This window comes from Molossus molossus, unplaced genomic scaffold, assembly GCF_014108415.1.
Source record: "Molossus molossus isolate mMolMol1 unplaced genomic scaffold, mMolMol1.p scaffold_m16_p_16, whole genome shotgun sequence".
Taxonomy (NCBI): Eukaryota; Metazoa; Chordata; class Mammalia; order Chiroptera; family Molossidae; genus Molossus; species Molossus molossus.
Window position 1 is genome coordinate 8,352,072 of NW_023425351.1, and position 23,246 is coordinate 8,375,317.

At 37.3% G+C, this 23,246-nt stretch overlaps 1 protein-coding gene across 5 annotated transcripts in view; it reads right to left on the minus strand.

Moving 5' to 3' along the window:
* UBE2V2 (ubiquitin conjugating enzyme E2 V2) overlaps positions 1 to 21,076 on the minus strand; it is a 60,495-nt gene extending 39,419 nt beyond the window's left edge. Inside the window, exon 1 of one of the 5 annotated variants that reach the window (XM_036264076.1) lies at positions 21,030 to 21,070. In XM_036264076.1, the coding sequence (XP_036119969.1) occupies positions 21,030 to 21,045 (16 nt within the window). In that variant the 5' untranslated portion in view covers positions 21,046 to 21,070. Of the gene's footprint in view, positions 1 to 10,787; positions 10,948 to 17,215; positions 17,294 to 21,029 lie in introns of those variants that run through there. The other 4 variants (XM_036264075.1, XM_036264078.1, XM_036264077.1 and 1 more) reach the window with 4 other exon arrangements.
* Positions 21,077 to 23,246: the final 2,170 nt, after the last annotated feature.

Here is a 23,246-nt window from a genome sequence, read left to right on the forward strand (position 1 = left end):
CATGTAGCTCGGTTGCGGTTCGTCCTCAGTCCCAGTTGGGGTTGTGCAGGTGGCAACCAATAGATGTGTCTCTCTCACGTTGATGTTTCTCTCTCTCTTCCTCCCTCTCTCCCGCTCTATCTGAAGATAACTGCAAAAAAATAAAAATAAAAATAAAAAAATGGGCCAAGGACCTAAATAGATACTTCTCCAAAGAGGACACACAGATGAACAATAGACATGAAAAAATGCTCAATGTCATTAATCACCAGAGAGATTCAAATTAAAACTACATTGAGGTATCACCTCATACCTACCAGAATGGCTAACATCAATAAATCAACAAACTGGTGAGGCTATGGAGAAAAGGGTACTCTAGTACACTGCTGGTGGGAATGCAGACTGGTACAGCCACTGTGGAAAACAGTATGGAGTTTCCTCAAAATATTAAAAATAGAACTGCCTTTTGACCCAGCCATCCCACTTCTGGGAATATATCCTAAGAATCCCAAAACACCAATCAGAAATATATGCAACCTTAGGTTCACAACACTGGTATTTACAATAGCTAATATTTGTAAAATGCCCAAGTGCCCACCAGTAGACGAATGGATAAAAAAGCTGTGATATATTTACACAACGGAAAGCTATTCGGTTATAAAAAGGAGGATCCCTTACCCTTTGCAACAGCATGGAGGGACCTAGAGACCACTATGCTACGTGAAATATGACAGTCAGAGAAAGACAAACATCACATGATCTCAATTATATGTGGAAGCTAATGAACAAAGTAAACTGACAAAATAGGTCCAGAGGCATGGATGCATGGAACAGACTGACAGATCTCAGAGGGGAGGGTGATGGAGAGGACAGGAAGAGATTAACCAAAAACATATATGCATATATGTATAGCCCATAGACACAGGCAATAGTGTGGTAAAGGCCTGGGGTGGGGCAAAGGCTGAGTGGAGGACATCAGTGGGGAGAAAATAGGTGATAGCTGTAATACTGTCAACAATATAAAATAAACTAAATTAAAAACCTGTGGTACATATCTACAATGGAATATTACTCAGACATAAAAAATAATGAAGTCTTACCATTTGCCACAGCATGGGTGGACCCAGAGAGTAATATGCTAAGTGAAATAAGTCAATCAGAAAAGAATACCATAAGATTTCATTTATATCTGGAACCTAAAGACCAAAATAAACAAACAAAACTAAAACAGACTCATAGATACAGAGAACCAACTGGTGGTTGCCAGAGGGGACAGGGGTCGAAGGACTGGGTGAAAAAGGTAAATTGGTACTTACGAAATAGTCACGGGGATGTAAAGTACAGCATAGGGAATATAGTCAGTGATATCACAATAACCATGTACATTGCTAGGTGAGTACTGGAAGTACATGGGTAACATTTTGTAAAATATATGACTGTCTAATCACCACGCTGTACATCTGAAACTAATATAAAATAGTAATAAATGTAAACTGTAATTGAAAACTACAATTAAAAATAAAGGAAATACTATCTATTTAGTATGACTAAATACCTCTTGTCAAAACTTGACCCTTATTTTTTGCTGCAGGAATATAAAATGTAGAACTGAAAACACTCCAAAATATATCAGCTAATATTGGTTTCCCTATAATACTGTGCATTTTCTCTCCATTAACATAGTACATCTTCAAGTGCCTCCTCTTCAGCAAGGGAGGAAGGAGAGTGGACTAGTGATATCCAAATAAGGAAACAGGAAATTTCCTGTGTTAAAAATTCCTGTTTTAACACCTCGTAAGAATTTATTCCAAAATACATTTTGGTATATAAATGTTTCCCCAAATTTTTTAGTAAAATCAACAGTACAAAAAAATGCAGCGCTTTCACCCTGTAGGTTTAGTAACTTGAGAGGAGCTCCACTATCCTTTGGTTGATTATTCTATTGTTCTGACTATACAAAATTCTAAATGTTGTTCTGGAAATCAAAAGGGTTTATTTTAAGTTAGGTGTGTTTACACTACATCAAACACTTCTAGATATTAAAAGCAGCTCTACATCGCTTAATACTTACTACATATATAATTAATAGCTGAATATAAAATAAAGCTATTTCCAGTGGTGACAACAGTCTCACAGTATCAAAAATCTAACTTCATTAATACTAACAACTAAGTCTTTAAAAGATTATCATGTTAAACATTGCAATTTACTGAAATTAACCAGAGGAAAATAAAATTATATCAACTACTGAAAGCTCATAAAAGTTATTAATAAAAATACAGGTTCTCCAGTGGCTCTCTAACAGGGCTAAGCCCAGGTATTGTTACTGGTTTTATTTGACTGGAGGGGGGAGGGTGGCGTGCATTTTGTTTCTAAACCAAGTACTAAGTTTTAAAACATAAAACAGTGATGCTCTCTAAAAAGACAAACTAAACTTATGCATAAGACCTGGTTTACTCATAAAATTTTGGGTGTGTGGCGTTACTAATTAGGATATAACCAGCTGTGAATAACACTGAAGTTCTGTGTGAGCAACAAACACAATCAACATCCTGAGTGCTGCGCCAAGCACCTTATTTGCATGCCCAAATGCCATCATGCTTTTTAATGTTGTCTTCTAATTACTGGCCCTATGGTAACCAATGCCACAAGAAAATGGGACAGGATTTGTCTTACCATGTATTTTCTGAAAGTGAATATAATTACTGCATTAACTGTATGCTCTAAATATTCATTAAAAACCCAAACCAAATCCTTTTTACCATTAGGAATCATGAGGAAGCTTAACATATTTATACAGTATATTGTACATTATATGCATGGCCTGTTTATAATAGTTCAAATGGAGACTACTGTCTTAAACAAATTGATAGGGTTGTATCAATCTTCTTCCCATTGGTCCTGGGATCATGTTCATCATTGGTTCTACAGGATGCTTCTTCTTGAATAATATATTTTGTATCCAATGTAAAGGATAAAATTCCCAGAGTTCATGCAATACAACCAAACAGAGCTGCCAGTATCACATTTTGATCCTTTATTTTCTTTAAAATGTATAGATGCTGTGATTGTTACTGATAAAGAGATGTCACTTAACTATTGTGGGTTATGGTCATCATGGATGTTGACATCTGGGATGTGTTTTGTGAAACACTTCTTATTTTTGGTGTAGACTTTAGGTGGTGGAAGTCTTATTTGTTGAGACCCCTGGGGTTGTCATTTTAGATGTTGCTATGGGTTTCAAGGTGGTGACAGGTCACATTTTTTGAGACTGGGGAAACTGGAGTTGTAGATAGGTTTCTTTTGGAAGATTCACTTGTAAGGTTTGAAAGGCACACATGGGATATTCCCCCTTGGTTTAGTAGTGGGCTTTCCAGAAGTATAAAAGAATTTCTGCTTAAAAATCCCCCCTCATTCCAGACTTCACTGTTCCTGGCAGCTTCCAAAAGCACTAACCCCAGTAGCGCCCCACAATAAACATGACCCAGCCACCTTGCATAAGAAGTCCCATTGCTCTGAGAGCAAGACGCAGAAGCCTCATAAGTCTCCAACAGAGGTGGCAGTGGCGCCAGCTAGACTGGCCCTTCTGCACACCCAAGCCCCCTCCACCGCCCATGCCTAACCTCCCTCCCACCACCTGCTCCCCAGTAACCAAACAGGGTACAGGAGTCAGGCCTGAAGCAGGCCTCACTTGCGGAACCAAAGGTAGGGCAGGGCAGGGCAGATTAATTCTAAAGGTGTTGAACTTTATTGCCTCCTTTTCATAACCAATTCAGTCAGGTGACCTTGATGAGCATCCAAAACTACAAAGTAAACGATGTATAATCAATACTTCTCTTTAGGAAAGTGCCATGGAAGTGATAAACCTAGTTACTGTTAAGCTTTGCATCTTTCTATATAGCGTTTTGGAAAAATAGTTCTAAGATTAATGGATCAATTATTGTCAATGCTAACATTTAAAAGGTTATAGCAGCCCGGCCAATGTGGCTCACTGGCTGAACGTGGACCCATGCACCAACAGGTCGCCAGTTCGATCCCAGGTCATGACATGCCCAGGTTGTGGGCCCAATCCCCAGTGGCCAATTGATGTTCTCGCTCATTGATGTTTCTATCTCTCTCTCCCTCTCCCTCTCCCTCTCCCTTCCTCTCTCTCTAAAATCAATAAAGAAAAAATAATAAAAGGTTATAGCAGCTAAGATTTTCAAAAATATAAAGCTCGGTAAACTATATTTTCAAATTCAAGGCTAGGGCATTTTGGTTTTATTTCAACCAATCACTAATGCTGTGAAGAGGGAAAAAACACAAGAAAGAGATGTGGCTTGACAAAAGTTGCACTGTGTACATTAGCTGCTATCTATATCTCTTGGATCTATGAGCCCTTTTTATAGTCATGCATGTCTTTTTTCCTGTGTATGTATTTATGTTTTTGTTTGTTTTTTTTATCCTCACCCGAGGACATTTTCCCATTTTTTGTTCAGGTAGAGTGGGAGGGAGAGAGAGGAACAGAGAGAGAGAGAGAGAGAAACATCGATGCGAAAGGAACACATCGAGTGGCTGCCACCCGCACAACCGACCAGGGCCGGGGACAAACTGCAACCGAGGTACGTGCCCTTAGCGGGAACTGAACCCGGGTCTCTCAGGACCACAGGTCGACGCTCTAACCGCTGAGCCAAACCGGCCAGGGCTATGTTATTTTTTTTTTAATCCTCACCTGAGGACATTTTTCCATTTTTTGTTCAGATAGAGTGGGAGGGAGAGAGAGAGAAACATCGACGTGAAAAGGACACATCGAGTGGTTGCCACCCACACGACCCAGCCGGGGCGGCAACAAACCACGGTACGTGCCCTTAGCAGGAACCGAACCCGGGTCTCTCTGGACCGCAGGCCGACACTCTAACCGCTGAGCCAAACCAGCCAGGGCTATTTTTTAATACTTATAAATATTTTAATCCCTTAGTCTGGGATCTACATTAAAAGAAAAGAAAGTAGCCCGTAAACCCAGCCTTTTCTAGCTGAAATCCTTTAAGGCTATCAATTTATGTCCAGAAAAATCTGAGATCATTCAGACACCTAACACTTTGGAAGAAAGAAAATTATCACCAGAAGTTAGGGGATAATCCTACACATTTAACTACTAATTAGTTGCCAAAACCAAAAACCCATGTCTCCAGGCTTCCCACTAACCTTGTCTCCTCTTCACATTATAATTACATAAGGGATAAGACCAAAAGTAATCACTTATAAGCAAAACTCTGAATGCAAGCAACCTAGAAAACATGCTTCCAGTTTTTAATCTGAAGGACATCAGATTTGCCTTTAATACCACAATAGCAAAAATAAAAGTATAAAAACGGCCAAATAAATACTAAAATGAGTCTTGCCAGGCTGTTTATTAGAAATAAGAATTTCCCAATTTTAACTCATAAAGTTTTACCTTTCTCAGGTGATAGGGAATAAAGCATAAATAAGACCCTGAATAGCAATAAATCTGTCAATCTGTCCACACAAACATGAGAAACAATAGCAAAGCAAATGTAATATATGTTTGCAATTACTCATCTAAATTAACAAAGTTCTGAACATTTTTTAAAAGGATTAAAGGTAGTATAGTTTTAAAGTGTGGATTCCAGTCTCAGCTGATGATAAACAGTCTGGGATATACAAAACCAAAAAATTCAGAAATAATTAGTGGTTAACATTTTAATGTATTTATTTTCAGATTTTTCCATACATTATATCATTTCTGTATTCTTCCCCAAAATGACATCATATAACTCATAATTGTGTTAATTCCTTTTTCCCCACTTATGAACATATTTCTATGTCAAACAAAATTAAGTACCATTTTTAAATGCTTTCTGTGACTAATATTGGCCTTGTTAGGAGACAGGGGAAGGGAGACTTCACCATGTACTCTTTTCTTTGACCAAGTGAATCATCACCTACTCAAAAATTAATGGAAAATACCTATAGCAATGGAATAAATTTTTTTTCTGTCTGACTTGCTTTCCAACCCTAATTTAGCTGGTCCTCATGAACACAGGTCAGCTATAGGTCCCTTTCCCCTCACCCAAATGCCCCAAGTGTCTGAAGAGTTAAGAGAGTTGCTTGGAGCACATGTGCAGTGCAATGACTGGCTCTTCCAGGTTCATACCAGGCTTTATGAGGTGACTGGGCTGCTTACTTGCCCCCTGCAGAGTTCTCAAGCACAAAGGTTTCTGTCACTGTTCAACAAACCTGATGGGTCATGTTGTTAAGATGGAACTCATGGAAAGTCCCACCTATAATTTTAGTTCTCTGGTTCCTGCCTTACTCTGGGAGTACTGAGTTCCACCCAAACCCCTAACAAGCTGACTTAGTTAAAATAACTGTATTTATTGAGCACCTCCTATAAGACATCTGCTGTGAGCTTTACAGGTAAAAGTATTTCATTCAATCTCACCTTGTAACTTGTTATTAACATCACCTCTTTACAAGATAAGAAAACTAAAGCTTATACTACCAGATTAAACCTCAGTAATGAAACTGCTAATATTCAGGCATCTTTTTAACCAACAGAAATAGTAATTTCATAAGGTTCAATTTAATAACATGGAGAGTGAGGAGGAAGTCAGGGTTGACACTTGCTTCAAAGCCCAATCCATTAGTCATTGTTCACCACTGCCCCCACACGAAACCCACTACTCTTGGATGACACTTCCCCACTAGCGCCCGCTAAAATGTCTCCCCCTGCAAATCTGATGCAGATAAGGAACACATCCTGACCAACTACATAAGCAACTTTGACAAAATAAGTCCTGTTCTGAACTCTCTTAAAAAGAACTTTTCCATATATCACAAACTGGCTGTGTTCAAAGCAAAATCTCCTATCTAGGGTAATAACATAAACATTTTATATTTTTCAAAGTACTTTCTCATATAGTCAACTATCTGGATACAGGAAAAATCTTTTGAGGTATGATGAACAGATACATCCCCATTTTACAAAGACCAAAGACATAAAGTAACTCAATGAAGATCATGGCGAACTAGTAGGCAGCTGAGTCGAAACTAAAATCAAATTTCCCAATGTGGTTATAACACTCTTTCTGTTATTGTATACTGCATCTCAAAATCCAAGGGGGGGTAGGAGGGGGATTAGAGAGAATACAGAATATGTACAATTTAAGATACAGTACATATTTTTCAAAACATACTTACTGTTGAAATTTGCTATATAAACAAAAACACTGTAAAGAAAGTTTTAAAATTTAAGTCCCACAAATAGGGACTTACCTTCTGGTTTTGCAATGCTTAAAATCATGTTACTACAATAAGCAATGATAAAAACTCTCTGTGGATAATATTTTTCTAATTTTTCAGAAATTTAATACTCAAATATTTTTTTTGTTTTATTTAAATATTCTTTTCTTCTCAAATTCCTGATTGTTTTCCTAAAAAAATTATGAAAACACCACCAGGTAGAGGAGCACATATTAAACAGCAAAGTATCAGGAGACCTCTATTTTATCATTCATTTACTTTTACATTAATTCATTCCTATACTCAATAAACAGTTGACTATTACTAGATGCAATTACTATGCTAGGCATTTACTACCAGGAGGACTAGAATCTTTGTTTACCTTCAAGAAGTTTACAAACTACAAAGGACAATTAAAGAGAGAGCACAGCCCTGCCCAGTTTGGCTCAGCGGTTAGAGCGCCAGTCCACGGACCAGAGAGACCCGGGTTCGATTTCCACTAAGGACATGTACCTCAGTTGCAGTTTGTCCCTGGCCCTGGTTGGAGTCGTGTGAGTGGCAACCAGTCGATGTGCTCTCTCGCATTGATGTTTCTCCCTTTCCTTCCCGCTCTATCTGACGATAAGTGCAAAAATGTCCTTGAGTGAGGATAAAAATAAATAAATAAATAGCACAATACAATGTGAAAAATATTATGGGAACACCCATAAAGGATAAATAACTGCAAAATAAAGGACAAGAAGGTCTCCCCTAAAGTTGTTCTCAAGGTCACCAGAGAGAACAGAAACCATTCAGGTGAAGAGTGGGTGAAAATATGTAAGACATCAGGGAAAACATCAAAAACTAAATAAATAGAGCAATCTAGCTACCAGACAAACTCACTGCAAAGATGTAAGTTCTCCTTAAAGGAATCTATATACTCTTTCAATTTAAACTGAAATTCCAATAGCAAGTCCTGTAACTTGATTAAAATTCTCATGGAAGATCTAGAGGCAAGAGTTTGGAGAAAATTTTTAAACAAAAAGAAAATAAAGGGGATACTTTCCCTAGATTATTATCATCAGCAACTAAAGAAATTAAGATAATGTGAAAACAGTGCAGGAATCAACAGACTAACAACAACAACAACAACAAAAAGCCCCAAAACAGATACACGCATATATGAAAACAGAATATATAATAGAGGCCTTTAAAAATCAGCAGGCAGCCCTGCCAGTTTTGCTCAATGGTTAGAGCATCCGCCTGCAGTCTGGTGAAACCTGGGTTCGGTTCCCGCTAAGGGCACATACCTTGGTTGCAGTTTGTCCCCGGCCCTGGTGGGGTCATGTGGGTGGCAACCACTCGATGTGTCTCTTTCATGTCCATGTTTCTCTCTCTCTCTCTCTCCCTCCCACTCTATCTGAACAAAAAAATGGAAAAATGTCCTTGGGTGAGGATTAAAAAAAAAAAAATCAGCAGGCATACAGATTAATGGAGACTAGAGAAACAGGACAACCAAAGGCAACTTTGGATCATGTAGCAGAAAAAAAAATTATTAGTATTTTGTTTTAAAGAACAGCAATTGGAGCCCTGGCCGGTTTGGCTCAGCAGTTAGAGTGTCCGCCTGCGGTCCAGAAAGATTTTAAAAAAATAAAAAATAAAAAAATGAATAAAGGACATCAATTGGAAAACTGGCAGAATTTGAATAGGGCCTATAAATGTTAATTTTCTGATTTTGATAATTACATTGTTGTAATGTTAGAGAATGTTCTGGTTTTCAGTAAATACACAATGAATTATTTAGGAGAAAAAAGACATTATGTCTGTCACATATTCTCAAATGGTTCAGAAAAAAATATTGTGTCTGTGTGGAGGGAGGGGAAGAGGGAAAGAAAGCACACATGCAAGTGCAAGCAAAAACATTAAATATTGACATTTGATGAATCTGGGCGAAGGTATATTGGAATTCTTTGTCTTGTTTATGCAACTGGTCTGTATATCAAAAATTAATTCAGAATAAAAAGAAAAATAGGAAAAGAATGGACTGTTTATTTAATAGTATTAGACCATTTTATCCATATGGAAAAATAAAATTAGATCCCTATCTCACAGTACACATAAAAATCAATTCTAGGTATATTAAATGCCTAAATAGAAAACAAAACATAAATATAAAATATCCTTATGACTTTGGACATAAGAAAGGATTTTTAAATATGTTTTTATTGATTTTTTAGAGAGAGGAAGGGAGATATAGAAACATCGATGTAAGACAAATACATCTATCAGCTGCCTCCCATACACCCCCTACTGGGGATTGAGCCTGCAACCCAGGCATGTGCCCTGACCAGGAATCAAACCAGACCTCTCAGTCCATGGGACAACATCCAATCCACTAAGCCACACATGCCAGGGCAGGAAAGATTTCTTAAATAAAATTTTTAAAAGTACAAACAAAAACTAAGATAAAAATAAGTTCATCCTGGCTGGTTTGGCTCAGCAGTTAGAGCACTGGCCCACGGACCAGAGTCTCAGGTTTGATTCCAATCAAGGGCATGTACCTCAGTTGCAATTCAGTCCCCAGCCCTGGTCAGGGTCATGCGGAAGGCAACCAATCTGTGTGTCTCTCTCACATCAATGTATTTCTCTTTCTTTTTCTCTCTCTTTCACTCTCCCTCTTTCCCACTATATCTAAAGATAAATGGGAAAGTATCCTTGGGTAAGGATTTTAAAAAAATAAAATAAAATAAAAACAAGTTCCTGTAACAAAAATATATTAATAAACAACAAAAAGAAGTAATAATAATAAAAACAAGTTCAACAAAGACAAATGAAAAGAGCCAGACTGAAAGGTGATAGGAGTAGCATATAACAAGCAAAATGCTACCATCCAGAATATAGAAAGAATTCATCCTAAGAATCAACAAGTAAAAAACAGTTATGAATAGGACATTCACACGAGAGGAAATAGGAATGAACAATCAAAGAAATGTGAACTAAAATCACAATGACTATCCACCAGACTGACAAATATTAAGTCTGACGATACTTCGTTTGACGAGGATATAAAGAATAAAAGCTCATTCACTACTGAGGACAGAATAAACTGGTATAAATACTTTGGTGAGGAAACCAGTAATAATTACAGAGATCCAGGGATAAAGCTAGAGAAATTTATGTGAATGTTCAGAGAGAGGCAGGAACAAGAATGCTCACTAAGCATTTTTTTCTAATAGTAAACTTTTAGAAACAACCTAAACATAACATGGTATAATCAATGACTGTTGCAATTAAAATGAAAGAATCCAAGCTACAAGTATCAATCAATGCTAAAATTTTAAGAACATACTGTTTAATCAGTATATAGTTTCAGTTTTGTAAACTGAAAACGTTCCAGAGGTTGGTTGCACAACAATGTGGATACATTTAACACTACTGAACTGTATAGTTAAAGGCATTTGAGATGGTAAATTTTATGTTATACATAGGGTGTCCTAAAATAATATATACACACTTTGAATGATTATAAAGTCAGTATTTATTAACATACAGAAAAGAATCTACAGAAATAATTTTTTTGTCAACACCTGTTTTCAAACTGATGACCGTTCAGGTCCAGGCACTGCTGATAACGCGAAGCAATGGAATCACAAACATTGAGAATCATTTCGTTCCATATTGGTGCACCCTCAATCCATAAGCCGTATCTTTTATATATCCTCATAAAAAAAAAAAAGTCTAGTGGAACTTTAGGATAAATTTTCTTTGTTCAAAGCTCAGTCTGGCTTCACCTATTATTTCAAATTAAACCTGAAAAGGAATTGAAAATTAAGTGAGTTACCAGCTATTAAAGTGTGTATACATTTTATTGGGACACCCTGTATATTTTACCACAATTAAAAAGAAAAAATAAACCAAAAAAGCTTTACAGTCATGTACCACATAGAAACATTTTGGTTAACAACAGACTGTGCATATACTATGGTCCCCTAAGATTATAATGAAGCTAAATAATTCATGTGTTTGTATGATACTGGTGTAAACATACTGTGCTGCTAGTTGTATAAAAATATGGCATATAAAATTAGTGATAGGCTATATATCATTTAGGTTTGTTTAAGTACAAGCTATGTTTGCATGACAACAAATTACCTGATACATTTCTCATAACATATCCCCATAATTGGTGCATTACTGTATGTAAACAGACCTTTATACTGTTCACAAGTACATACATTTGTAGCAAAAGTACAAATCAGGATAATGATCATGTCTGGGCAAAGAGAAAGGGGCCTAGTATTTGGAAAGGGTATTGGTAGTAGCAACCTTTTCAAAGGCCTGATAGTTTCTAGTCTTCTTGGAAGTCAATCACCATATAAGTCTGACCACCCTGATAAGTACCAGGATGTGAGGAAGTCCAAACAGGGTACTAAAGTAGTGAAACCAAGGCACCTGAGCAACAGGCCCAAGCCCATCAACAGGTTAAGTGAGACCAACAGAACCATCAAGTCAACCCTGAAATTATAAGAAAGAATAAATCAATGTTTGAAGTCATTTAGTTTTGAGGTGATCTGTTACATTTAAAACAGATAATTGAAGGAGAGAACGCCAGGTGGGAAAGTAACCTGGAAAAAAAGGTTCAGCAGGGCAAAAACTTAGAGACTAATTGGCATATATTCAGGTAAACTACATCATATACTTAAAACATTATCTAGCCTGGCCAGTGTAGCTTAGTGGTTGAGCATTAACCATGCACCAAGAGGTCGCTGGTATGATTCCCAGTTAGGGCACATGCCCAGGTTGTTGGTCCAATCCCCAGTGGAGGGCATGCAGGAGGTGGCCAATCGATATTCTCTCTCATCGATGTTTCTCTCTCCCCCTTTTCCTTCCTCTCTCTCTAAAATCATTTAAAAAAATAATTAAAAAAAAAAATTAAATAAATTAAAAAAATAATAAAACATTATCTAAAGTTATTTTAAAGTACATTAATTTTATTCACTGTGTATAAGTGAAAACACAGACTTAATAACAATACATACGTATTGATCATAATTATCAAAGGTATGTCAGTATGTATCCAAAGACAACCTACAACTGATACTTTAAATTCACTGGGCTCTGTTACCTTATAAAATTACTAATACCATAATATTTTAGAATAACATAAGTCTTCGAAAAGTAAATGAAGTAATTCTGTGTAATCACTTTACTGCCCTCTATCCAGGACTATATGCACTGCTCCATTCCAGGCACCAACGGTGGAATTCCTAGCTGAATTCCTATCATGTGAACACATTCAGTCAAGAAAGAAATCTGATAGTATCATTACTCCCTACCACAGTTCTTCACTCAGAAAAAAATCTTGTCCCATAATTATTTTTTTCTCCATTTATTGATTTTAGAGAGAAAGGAAGGGAGAGGGAGAGATAGAAACATCAATGAGCAAGAACATCCATTGGCCACCTCCCACATGCCCCCCACTGGGGATCTGGCCCACAACCTGGGCGTGTGCCCTGACCAGGAACCGAACCAGCGACCTCTTGGTGCATGGGTCGCCACTCAACCACTGAGCCACACCAGCCAGGCTTGTCCCATAATTCTTAATAAGCCCATAACCCTGTGGCTATTTCAAAAACAGCAGTTACCACCCTGTAACTGCTATGTAACCGCTACTGTACATACTATCAGCAAGAATGATATCAAAAAATGTGTAGAACACATAATTAATGATATTAGATCATATGACTTACATTAAAAAAATTAGAATTGAATTATATCCTCAGATAATGTGAAATCACGTATTGTTTAAATATTTAAAATTATATTTATATAATTCACAGAAAAAAATCAGAAGATAATATTCTTCTGCTTCAATGAAGATTTAACATTTTTCTCTAAAATTAAAATTGCATGAGATTAAAAACTATTTCACCAAAATACATTTAAGTTTTAAATTTATAACTACTGCTAATATTCAATTATTAAATGAAAACACATGTTAGTATGTTTGTAGAATCCAATACTTTAAAATCTGGTATATATTCACTTCACTGAGTACTTTTTTTTACCCTTACCGGAGGACATTTTTGCATTTATCTTCAGGTAGAGAGGGAGGAAGAGAGAGAGAGAAACATCGACTTGAGAGACACATCGAGTGGTTGCCACCCAAACATCCCCAACTGGGGCCAGGGACAAACTGCAACTGAGGTACATGCCCCTAGTGAGAACCGAACCCAGGACTCTCTGGTCTGCGGGCCAACACTCTAACCGTTGAGCCAAATCGGCCAGGGCTCACTAAGTACTTTTAAATACACTTCTAAATATTGTCTTTAATCAAATCTAAGATGGCATCAACTATATGATAAACCATTATTTTATTAAATTAAAAAATACTACCAATTAAACTATATAACTATATATCCATTTCAGGTATGAAAATGTCTTAGAATTGATGAAATATGGTAGATAAAAATGTATCTGGGAAAAAAAATAAAATTCAAATCAAATGCTGTACATCTCGGCCCTGGCTGGGTAGAGCACCATCTTGATATGTCAAGGTTATGGGTTGTTAAGTTGTTGTTTTTTTTAATCCTCACCCGAGGATATTTTTCCTTTTATCATCAGATAGAGGGGGAGGGGGAGGGAGAGAGATCCATGTGAGAGACACATTGACTGGTTGCCTCCCGCACCACCCTGACCAGGGCTAGGGACCAAACCACAACCAAGGTACAGTGCCCTTGACCAGAATCAAACCCACAACTCTTTGGTCCATGGGCCGATGCTCCAACTGCTAAGCCAAACCGGCCAGGGCAAGGTTGCGGCTTTGATCCCAGGTCAGGGCACATATAAGAATCAACCAATGAAATTAAAACAAAACAAAAAGAGTCAAACAATGAATATATAAATAAGTGGAACAACAAATTGATGTCTCCCTCCCCCCTTCTTCTCTCTCTAAAAAAAAATAAAAATAAAAAAGTTGTATATCTGAAGCATCTATACTACATCTTCAAATGTATGTGGAAAAACCTCTGGACTAGAGGATTTGCAAAGTACCTCAATTCTGTGGCATGGGGGATGCATTATGTATAGGAGGATATGAATCATGCTATTAGTTACAACCAAAACCACTCTGCCCCAGCTACTCTCAAAAAACGTCTACAACTATATGAATAATTCATTTGGAAGTCTATGTGTTGTATACTAACTCAGCTAATGTTTATTTAATTAATATATTTTAACATAAAATATTTTTAGTAGTTTCACTTCGGAAAAGTATACTAAAAACAAAATTTATAAGTAAAACATTATACAAAGGATTTTACTTGAGCTATTTATTTTCTCATTATTAAATAACTTACATAGAAACAGCATTGTAAAAAAATGATGACAACACAAGAGGCACTCAATAAACACTTGGTAAATCTGTGGCAGATGCTACTTTCAATCTTTCAACAGTTATGGACCAGTCCTGTAGCATGTTTTGCAGACTGCGAACCCAAAGAAATCCTTTCCCCAAGGTCTTACACTCCAGTGAAGTGAAGACAACAATGTTAGCACAAACATTCAAATACAGTGCAATAAACTGTTGCAGAAATTTTGCTCAGATACACTATAGATATCTCACTGATCAAGGGAGAATACAGAATTTATTTAACATTCTCCAGGAACCCAGCTAATATTTATTTACTAGGAAGGGACAATTCTCTTTGAGCAAATTAGGGAATGGATGAAAATTAGTAAGCAACAATATACTCTGGTTCCTCTCTAGTATACATTTCTAGGTAAAATTAGGAGTGGCATATACTCTACAAGATGTGAGGTCTTCTGACAGAGTCCACTTAATAAGTATAACTGCTCTCTTCTAAGTCTTGTAAGCTGCACTTAGCTTCCAAAGTTAGAAAACCATATTAAAGAAAATAAGTCAATATCCCTCCAAATCACTACTTGTAAGGTAAACATTTCAGAAAATTAAAGACTTTTCAATAACTTAGGTATCTCCTCTTAGGAAATAACTACTTACATCAATACTGTTGAGTAAACCAAAATTGCTAATTTGGGTAGCTGGTGACACTAGCATGAATAACAAATAGTACACCAACCTATGCATTGTTTGTACTTTTTTTTTAATCCTCACCCAAGGCCATTTTTCCATTTTTCGTTCAGATAGAGTGGGAGGGGGGGAGAGAGAGAGAGAGAGAGAAACATCGACGTGAAAGGGCCACCCGCACAACCCAATCAGGGCCGGGGACAAACTGCAACTGAGGTGCATTAGCAGGAACTGAACCCGGGTCTCTCTGGACCGCAGGCCAACACTCTAACCGCTGAGCCAAACTGGCCAGGGCTGTTTGTACTTTTCAATAACAGCATCATTATAGTTCTTACAAAGAATAATTTGCTTAGAGTATGCCTGATATCTGGCTATACAACTTTTTTTAATGTAAGGTTAAACCTCACATCTAGGTGAAGCTTAGACTTCTCTGTCACATGGTAATCACGTAAAATAACCATAACCAGATCAATTAGAACTTACATAATGTTTTATGTAACATGATGCTTTTAAAACAAAAAGCCAACTAACTTCATACCAAAATCAAGACTTTGCATTCTAATAAAGTAGAAAGAAATAAATTTGACTTGGACATTATCAAAATGTGAAACTTTTGCATTTCGAAGAACACCAAGAAAATGAAAAACCTACAGAATGGGACTGATAAGGGACTTGCATCTAAAATATATAAAGAACTCTTACAACTCAACAATAAAAAGTCAAACAACCCAATTAAAAAATAAGCAAAGGATTTGAATAGACATTTCTCCAGATACAGAAGGCCAATAAGCACATGAAAAGATGTTCAAAATCATTTCTCCAGATACAGAAGGCCAATAAGCACATGAAAAGATGTTCAAAATCATTAGTCATCAGAGAAATGCAAAGCAAAACCACAATGAAATATGTTATGCCATTAGTATATCTAGAATAAAAAAATCAGGCAGTGTTTCTGAGAATGTGGAGAAATCACAAGGCTCTTGTTCATTGCTGGTAGGAAATAATATAGTTTCACTTTGGAAAACAGTCCAGCAGTTCCTCAATTAGACATAGTTACCATACGACCCAGCAATTCCACTCTTAGGTATATACCCAGAAAGTGAAAATATATATCCATACATAAACTTGTACACAAATGTTGATAGAAGCATTATTCATAATAGCCAAAAAGTAAAAACAACTCAAATCAACATGAGTGGATAAATAAAAGTGGCAGATGTACACAATGGAATATTTGGCCACAGAAATGGATGAGGTGTATTTTTAATACATACTACACGATTAAAACCACTGACTGCACACTTTTAATAGGGGAACTGTATAGTATTGCGAACTATATCACAAAAGTGTTTTTAAAAATAAAAAAAAATTAACTCCCTGAAATGAAACTCAATATTTATTTACAGCTCCATCTCCCAGAGGCGTCAGATTTCTTATGACCCATCAAGGACCTTATAGAGAAGATCGGCCTTTTTCCACAGGATCCTAGAAAGGTGGTGGCTGTTAGTCTTTCCAGTCCCACAAATCTTGGAACCAAGTTTTTCCTACCTGATAAACATACACAATCATATCCAGAGGCACCCTATTTGGGAAAGTAGGTAAGAGGAAGAGTGGGGAGCAGGAGGGAATCAATATTAAGTGTCCTAAAGGGCCACTTTATGAGCAGTACTGGAAATGTTTAAGACAACTCGTCAGGTTGTGATTCCTACTTCTGATACAGAGATGAGTTTCTATGAACCCTTTACTGCATTCCCAATAACCTCCCCACCCCAAAATAAACTTAGAGGGAAAATCTCAGATTTATAAGAATCACTGAGGGACAAGTGCTGTATTCGCCTGTAATACCAAATCTGTGTTCACAAAAAAGATGTGTAAATGTGTAGTATTTAGCCACTAAAATCAGTCTTCCTAAAGCTTTTGATTCGACACATTCATTCCTTAAAAGAACATGTAGTTTTATTTACTTACAATGCCATTAGACTCTATCAAATGTCTTCTCTTGATCCTTAATGGCATTCATTTATGAAATAAATTACTGGGTTCCCACTAAATGAAAGCAACCAAAAAAGGTTATAGAATACAGTGTGATACAGAAGGAGCATCAAAGAACCTGAAATTAAGAAACTATCTCTGGACTCAACATCTAGCTAAATAATCTTGACAAAGTCACTTAAAATCTATACTGCCATTGCCCATATATAAAATAAACCTGGCCTATAGCCTTGATGATCCAAAATGTATTTTCCATTAGAACTATTTCAACATATGTAACAACCTAATATATGGCCATAAGGATTTCCCTCCTTCTATGGTTTAAGACTTTGCTGAGTCCCAACTGAAACTGTAAATAACATCTGCTCTTACACAAATAGCTAAGACTTTACAAACAAGAATAAATCATTCCCAAACCTACTCATGATGTCCCATCTTATATAAATCTCGAAGATTTACCTAAATATTTGCTCTTTAAAAAGCCAACTACTTTTATTTATTTTTTATCCTCACCCAAGGACATTTTTGCATTTATCTTCAGATACAGTGGAAGGGAGAAAGAGAGGGAGGAAGAGAGAGGGAGAAACATCAATGTGAGAGAGACACATCAACTGGTTGCCACCCTCACAACCCCAACCAGGGCTGGGGACAAACTGCAACTGAGGTACGTGCCCTTAGTGGGAATCAAACCTGGGGCTCTCTGGTCCACGGCCTAATGCTCTAACCACTGAGCAAAACTGGCCAGGGCAAGCCAACTACTTTTAAGACAAACTTTTGAACATTAAATTTTATTCTATTTATTCCAATCTACATGCCTCATACCCGCTTCTTTGAAGTTGTGTATCAAACAGCTTCCCAAATAATTTCTAAGTGGATGTTTCCACATATGGGCAATCTTTGCATTTCGTAGTCTCTATATGAATGGTTTCATGAAGTTACCATAGTTTAGTTAAATAATACCAGTCTCCCAACAACAAAGTTCAGACTTCATGTACCACAGTATATTAACTATGAGTAACTGCATAAAGTACAAACTTTGCTGCTAGTTAGTTTCTTAGTCTACAAATCACTATGTAAATAAGAGGTAAGCATCCTATCAGTGGCCAATCACTTCACATAGTTCAACATGTGTTAGTGATGGGTCACTGCAGATTTGTCACTCAGTTCATTTAAAGAGCAAAGCATGTAGTAATGTTGCCTTCCTTGTCTACCAGTGGTAAGTAAACCCATGTGACATTCCATAAAAATAGTCAAAAAAGAAAATTAGCCCACAAAGTTGAAAGTGTGGAGAAGAAACAAAAATTGAAAGTGCGTATGAGATGTTTCTCTCTCACATGAATGTTTCTCTCTCTCTCTCTCTCTCTCGCTCTCTCAAATTAATACAACATATCCTCAGGTGAGAATTAAAATATATATAGATATAATGCTTTAATAAAGATCAAACAATATTGGTCAGGTTTTTTTTTCCTCTTTGGCCTATTATCAAACAACTATTTTCATCAAGATTATTTTGAGTTAGGCCATGGCCAGGTAGCTCGGTTGGTTAGAGCATTGTCTGAATACGCCAAGGTTGTGGGTTCCATCCCTGGTCAGGGCACAAAGAAGAAACAACCAATGAATGTATAAATAAGTGGAACAACAAATAGATGTTTCTCCCTCTCGCTTTCTCTCTCTCCTCTCTCTTCTTCTCTCTCTCTCTCCCTCTTCCTCTCTAAAATTAATCAATAAAAAGGTTATTTTGACTTAGATAAAAAATACATTTCATCCATCTAACTCATCTAATTTTAAATTTCAAGCTATATCACCTTTATTTAACAAATATGCAGGTACTATTTACCTCCCTAGCTACTAAGAAGCAAACAAAATATAGCTAATAAAAAGTATAATTTTAAAAGTTTCAAAACATAATCCAAAGCTTTTACTGCACTCATCTCTCTACCAATACGATAATACTGTGAATGATATAAAGCACGGAAAATGGATAAATGGAGTAATACAAAATTGACCTGGGAAAGTTTTTAGCAAGTTTCAAAACTAATTTCAGTTAAGAAAAATTAACTACCAAAATACCTTCTCTTTTATTGTTTTAAATTTCATAAATCTAAAAACAGAATGAAATTGCCACAATTAGAAGACTAACTATAAACTATAAAATGCAGACTTTCTATTTATATGCTAACAATCAGCAACTTCTTCAGAATTTACATATACATATATTAGGGGGGTACCAAATTAACCAAATTACTTTATTTGAAGCAATGATACAAATGAAAAGATATAAGTGGATGACTTGGTACAAGTTATAAAAAAAGGTAAAGGTAACTCCAACATGCACATACTGCTTTGGTGATCAGGAAGTCATCCACATGGCTAGGTAAAACCAGCCTAAGGCTTAGTTATCATCACAATCTCCCAGGGTGTGCTTGTGAAAGAGATGCTCTGCCATAGGAGTTTCAGGGGCTCCCAACTTATATTTGACTTCCAAAAATGACTAAAGGTGGTTAACAAAAAGCATCTGCTATTAATACATCTAATATTTGGTCTTTTCAAAATATTTTACATCCATATGTATGTTAGAAAAAAACATGTTTAAATAAACAATGCAATGCATAAAATAAAAACTATCAATTTAAATTAAAATGTACCATTTTATTATTAAATTTTCAAGAACCTACTGGTACTAAGCACAACTCTTAAAAGGATATGGCTCTGTTCACAAGCACTTTTTAAATAATCCTTGCTTTATTACTTAGTTCTGACCCAAGTATACTAAAATATTTCCCCAATCCTAAAATCATTAAAGATCTTACCATCTATGATGCCTGTATATAATGAGATTTAAAAGACAATTTTTCATTTAAATGTATGTAGAAAGTATATTGAAGTATTACCTTAAATGTACCAATCACAATACAATGAAGCTTTCCATTTTAGCACATAATTTGAAAATCCGTTTTATTTTGCAATGATGGCATGAAATATTAAATCACACTGTACTATAATCTGATTTCAAAAGATCATACGTATTAACATTTTAAGTAGTAAAACAACGTTTTAATTTAACATGTTTTAAATGGTCAAATTTCTAAAACTTCAACGTTAAAACTTAATTTCAAAGTCTGTGCTCATAGGAAACCAAGCATGGTATTCAAAGGAGTTGAGCAGCTTATCCAAGAAACCACTTTTTCTTCAATTAGCTTTCATCTCGTTCTGAGCTTTTATTTGGGTTTGCACTGCAGTTTTTCCCTTAGGGAAAAAAAGATAACGCGGATTCAACGAGGTAAGAATGGTCATCTTTCCGTTATTACAAAATGCAACAGTCCTCTTCTCATTAGTCCTCTCCTCCTCTACCCCGTCAAGGAGAGTCCAGGGGAACTAGACCCCAACTCGACCCAGGATGCTCGGTACCCCGACACCGCCTCGCATGCGAGAGGTTGACACCCGCCCACCTAGGGCCGCCTCTCCTCCCTCCCACACGGCCTCCCGCAACACTCCGACTGGCACCAGCAGACCCTTCCTGTGCGCCCGCGCCGGCGTCACCCCGCCCCAGCTCGCAAGCGCGCAGCCGACGCGCGAGCACGACCCGTCGCCCCCGACGGCCGCTCCGGGCCCTTGGCGCTGGTCCCGCCCGGACCCTCCCCGGTCCCGGGCTTCGCTCCGTAAGGAGCCCGGCGTCCGAGAAGGCGCACTTTGGCTTCACCCACATGGTCCGCGCCCAGCTGCCAGCAGCAGACGGAGTGGCAGAGCCGGGTCGAAGTGCGAAAGCATACAGCCTGGCCAGAGAACCGACCTGTGGAGACCGCCATCTTCTCCTGCACCCCGACGCAGCCGTCTGCACGCACGGAGACGTCATGCGTCACTCTCAGGAAAGCGCCGACCAGCCCGCCGCGCGGCTTCTCTTCTCGCGTGACCGCCGACTCCGCCCTCTGCAGCTACCTGGGGAAGGCGGCTGTGGACTTGGCTGCTGTGTGGGCAGCTTTCGGAGCCTCTACGATTAATTCAAAATAAAACATTAAAGAAAAAGTATTGGGGGCGTGGGGAGGGATAAGATAAGCCAAAGAATTTGTATGCGTGTATGCATGACCAATGGACATAGACAACAGTGCTGGAGCGGGAGAGGATCGGGAGGAGGGTGTCTAGTAGGAGAAAAGGAGAAACATCTGTAACAAAAATAAAGTAGTTTTAAAAAAAGCTTATTGGGAGGATGGGGACACAAAGTTAAGTCAATCACCATAATGTAGAGCAAAAGACAAAGAAAAGATCTTTAAGTGGCATGTGCGATGGGGCCTCCGTCTCCAGTGCCGCAGCTGCATGTGCCAGACAGCGACCGGAGCCCTAGAGAAGTGCTGTAAGACAGAACACACGCTGGTTTTTAAACTCTTGGTTGGTTTAAAAATTTATATATGCATAAAAATCTAAGACTATTTTATTTATATTTGCATTTTGCTCAGCCATAAAAAAAAAAAGAAGGAAATCTTATGTTTGGTGATAGCCTGGATCGACCTTGAGAGTATTAAGCTAAGTGAAATAAGCCTGTCAGGGAAAGATAATACCGTGGGATTTCACTGATATGTGGAATCTAATGAACAAAATCAGCAAACAAAATAGAAACAGACATAGGTACAGAGAATAGACTGACAACTGACAGAGGGGAGGGGAGTTTGGGGGCTGTATGAAGGTGAAGGGACTAAGGGGGAAAAAATTTCATGAACATATAGACAACAGTATGGTCATTACTAGAGGGAAAGGGAGTGTGGGGGAGATAGAAGGTGATAGAGGTTTAACTTTGGGTGGTGAACACAATACAATATATAGATGATGTGTTATAGAATTATACTTTTGAAATCTATGAATTTATTAATCAATGTCACCACAATAAATTCAATAAAAATTTTAAAGGTAAACAATAAAAATAGTGTTTTATATAGATTAAATACTGAAATGAAAATATTTTTTAGAGAGAGAATTAAAGAATGTCAACATAAGAAACATTCAAACCTATAGAGAATTTTTGTGAGTTTATTTGAACCAAAATATTGACAATTGCTAGGAAGTAAAACCACAACAGATTGAGATAATGTGCCAGAGAATAGCAGTTTTGCACCTTATTTTGTACTTTACAATCAGAAGAGAAGAAGTAAGTGAGTTACATGAAATCCATTGGTGATAGATTAAGGAGGTGGGATAATGCAAGGGGAGGTGTGTTTAGACATATACATCCTTTACATAGGTGAATGCAGGATAGTTAACAGTCAACAATTAACACAATAACAATGAGGGAATTTGTGGCCTCTGGTCTGGTGTGGTGGCTGTGCACTGAGGAGTCTGGAAAAAAGCAAGTAACCTTGACATTCCAAAGGTATGTTATTGTTCATACAAAAGACAATAGACAGGCTCCTATAAGGTAAAGATTGACTGTTCTCAGGGAAGATTCTAGCCTTGGACATAACTGGCCACCATGACCTGCTTTTAGCTTTCTAGCTTTAATTTCAGACCAACCTATGTGGTTACTTTAGGTCTCTGAGGTTGTAAGGCCGCCATGCAGGCCTCCCCTAAAGTAACCACAAAGGATGGTCTGAAATTAAACCCCCGAACCCTTCCGGTTATTTTAGAAGGCCAGGAGAGAAACCGAGGCATGTAAAAGGGTTGAATGCAACTTAAGGGGTAAGAGCCTCGTTGGAGCTCAACCCATAAGTAGCATCTTTCGACCCATTACATAACATCCCTAGAAAATTTTCTCAGAATCTGCAGAAATAAAAAACAAAATGAAACAAAAAAAAACTAAAATTAACATGGGGAGTTGTGGGAGTTGTGCTTCCAACACCAGGAGCTCCCAGACCCCAGCCCTCGTTAATACTCCTAATAGGAAGCCTTTACTTGCAAGTGCTTTACAGAATTGGGAAGATTTAACTAGTAAATATCAACTTAAAATGGCCAAAATGCAGTTGTCTTTGGGTACCTAAATTAATTTTTTGATGCAAAAATTTAAAAAACGCCGACTCTAAAA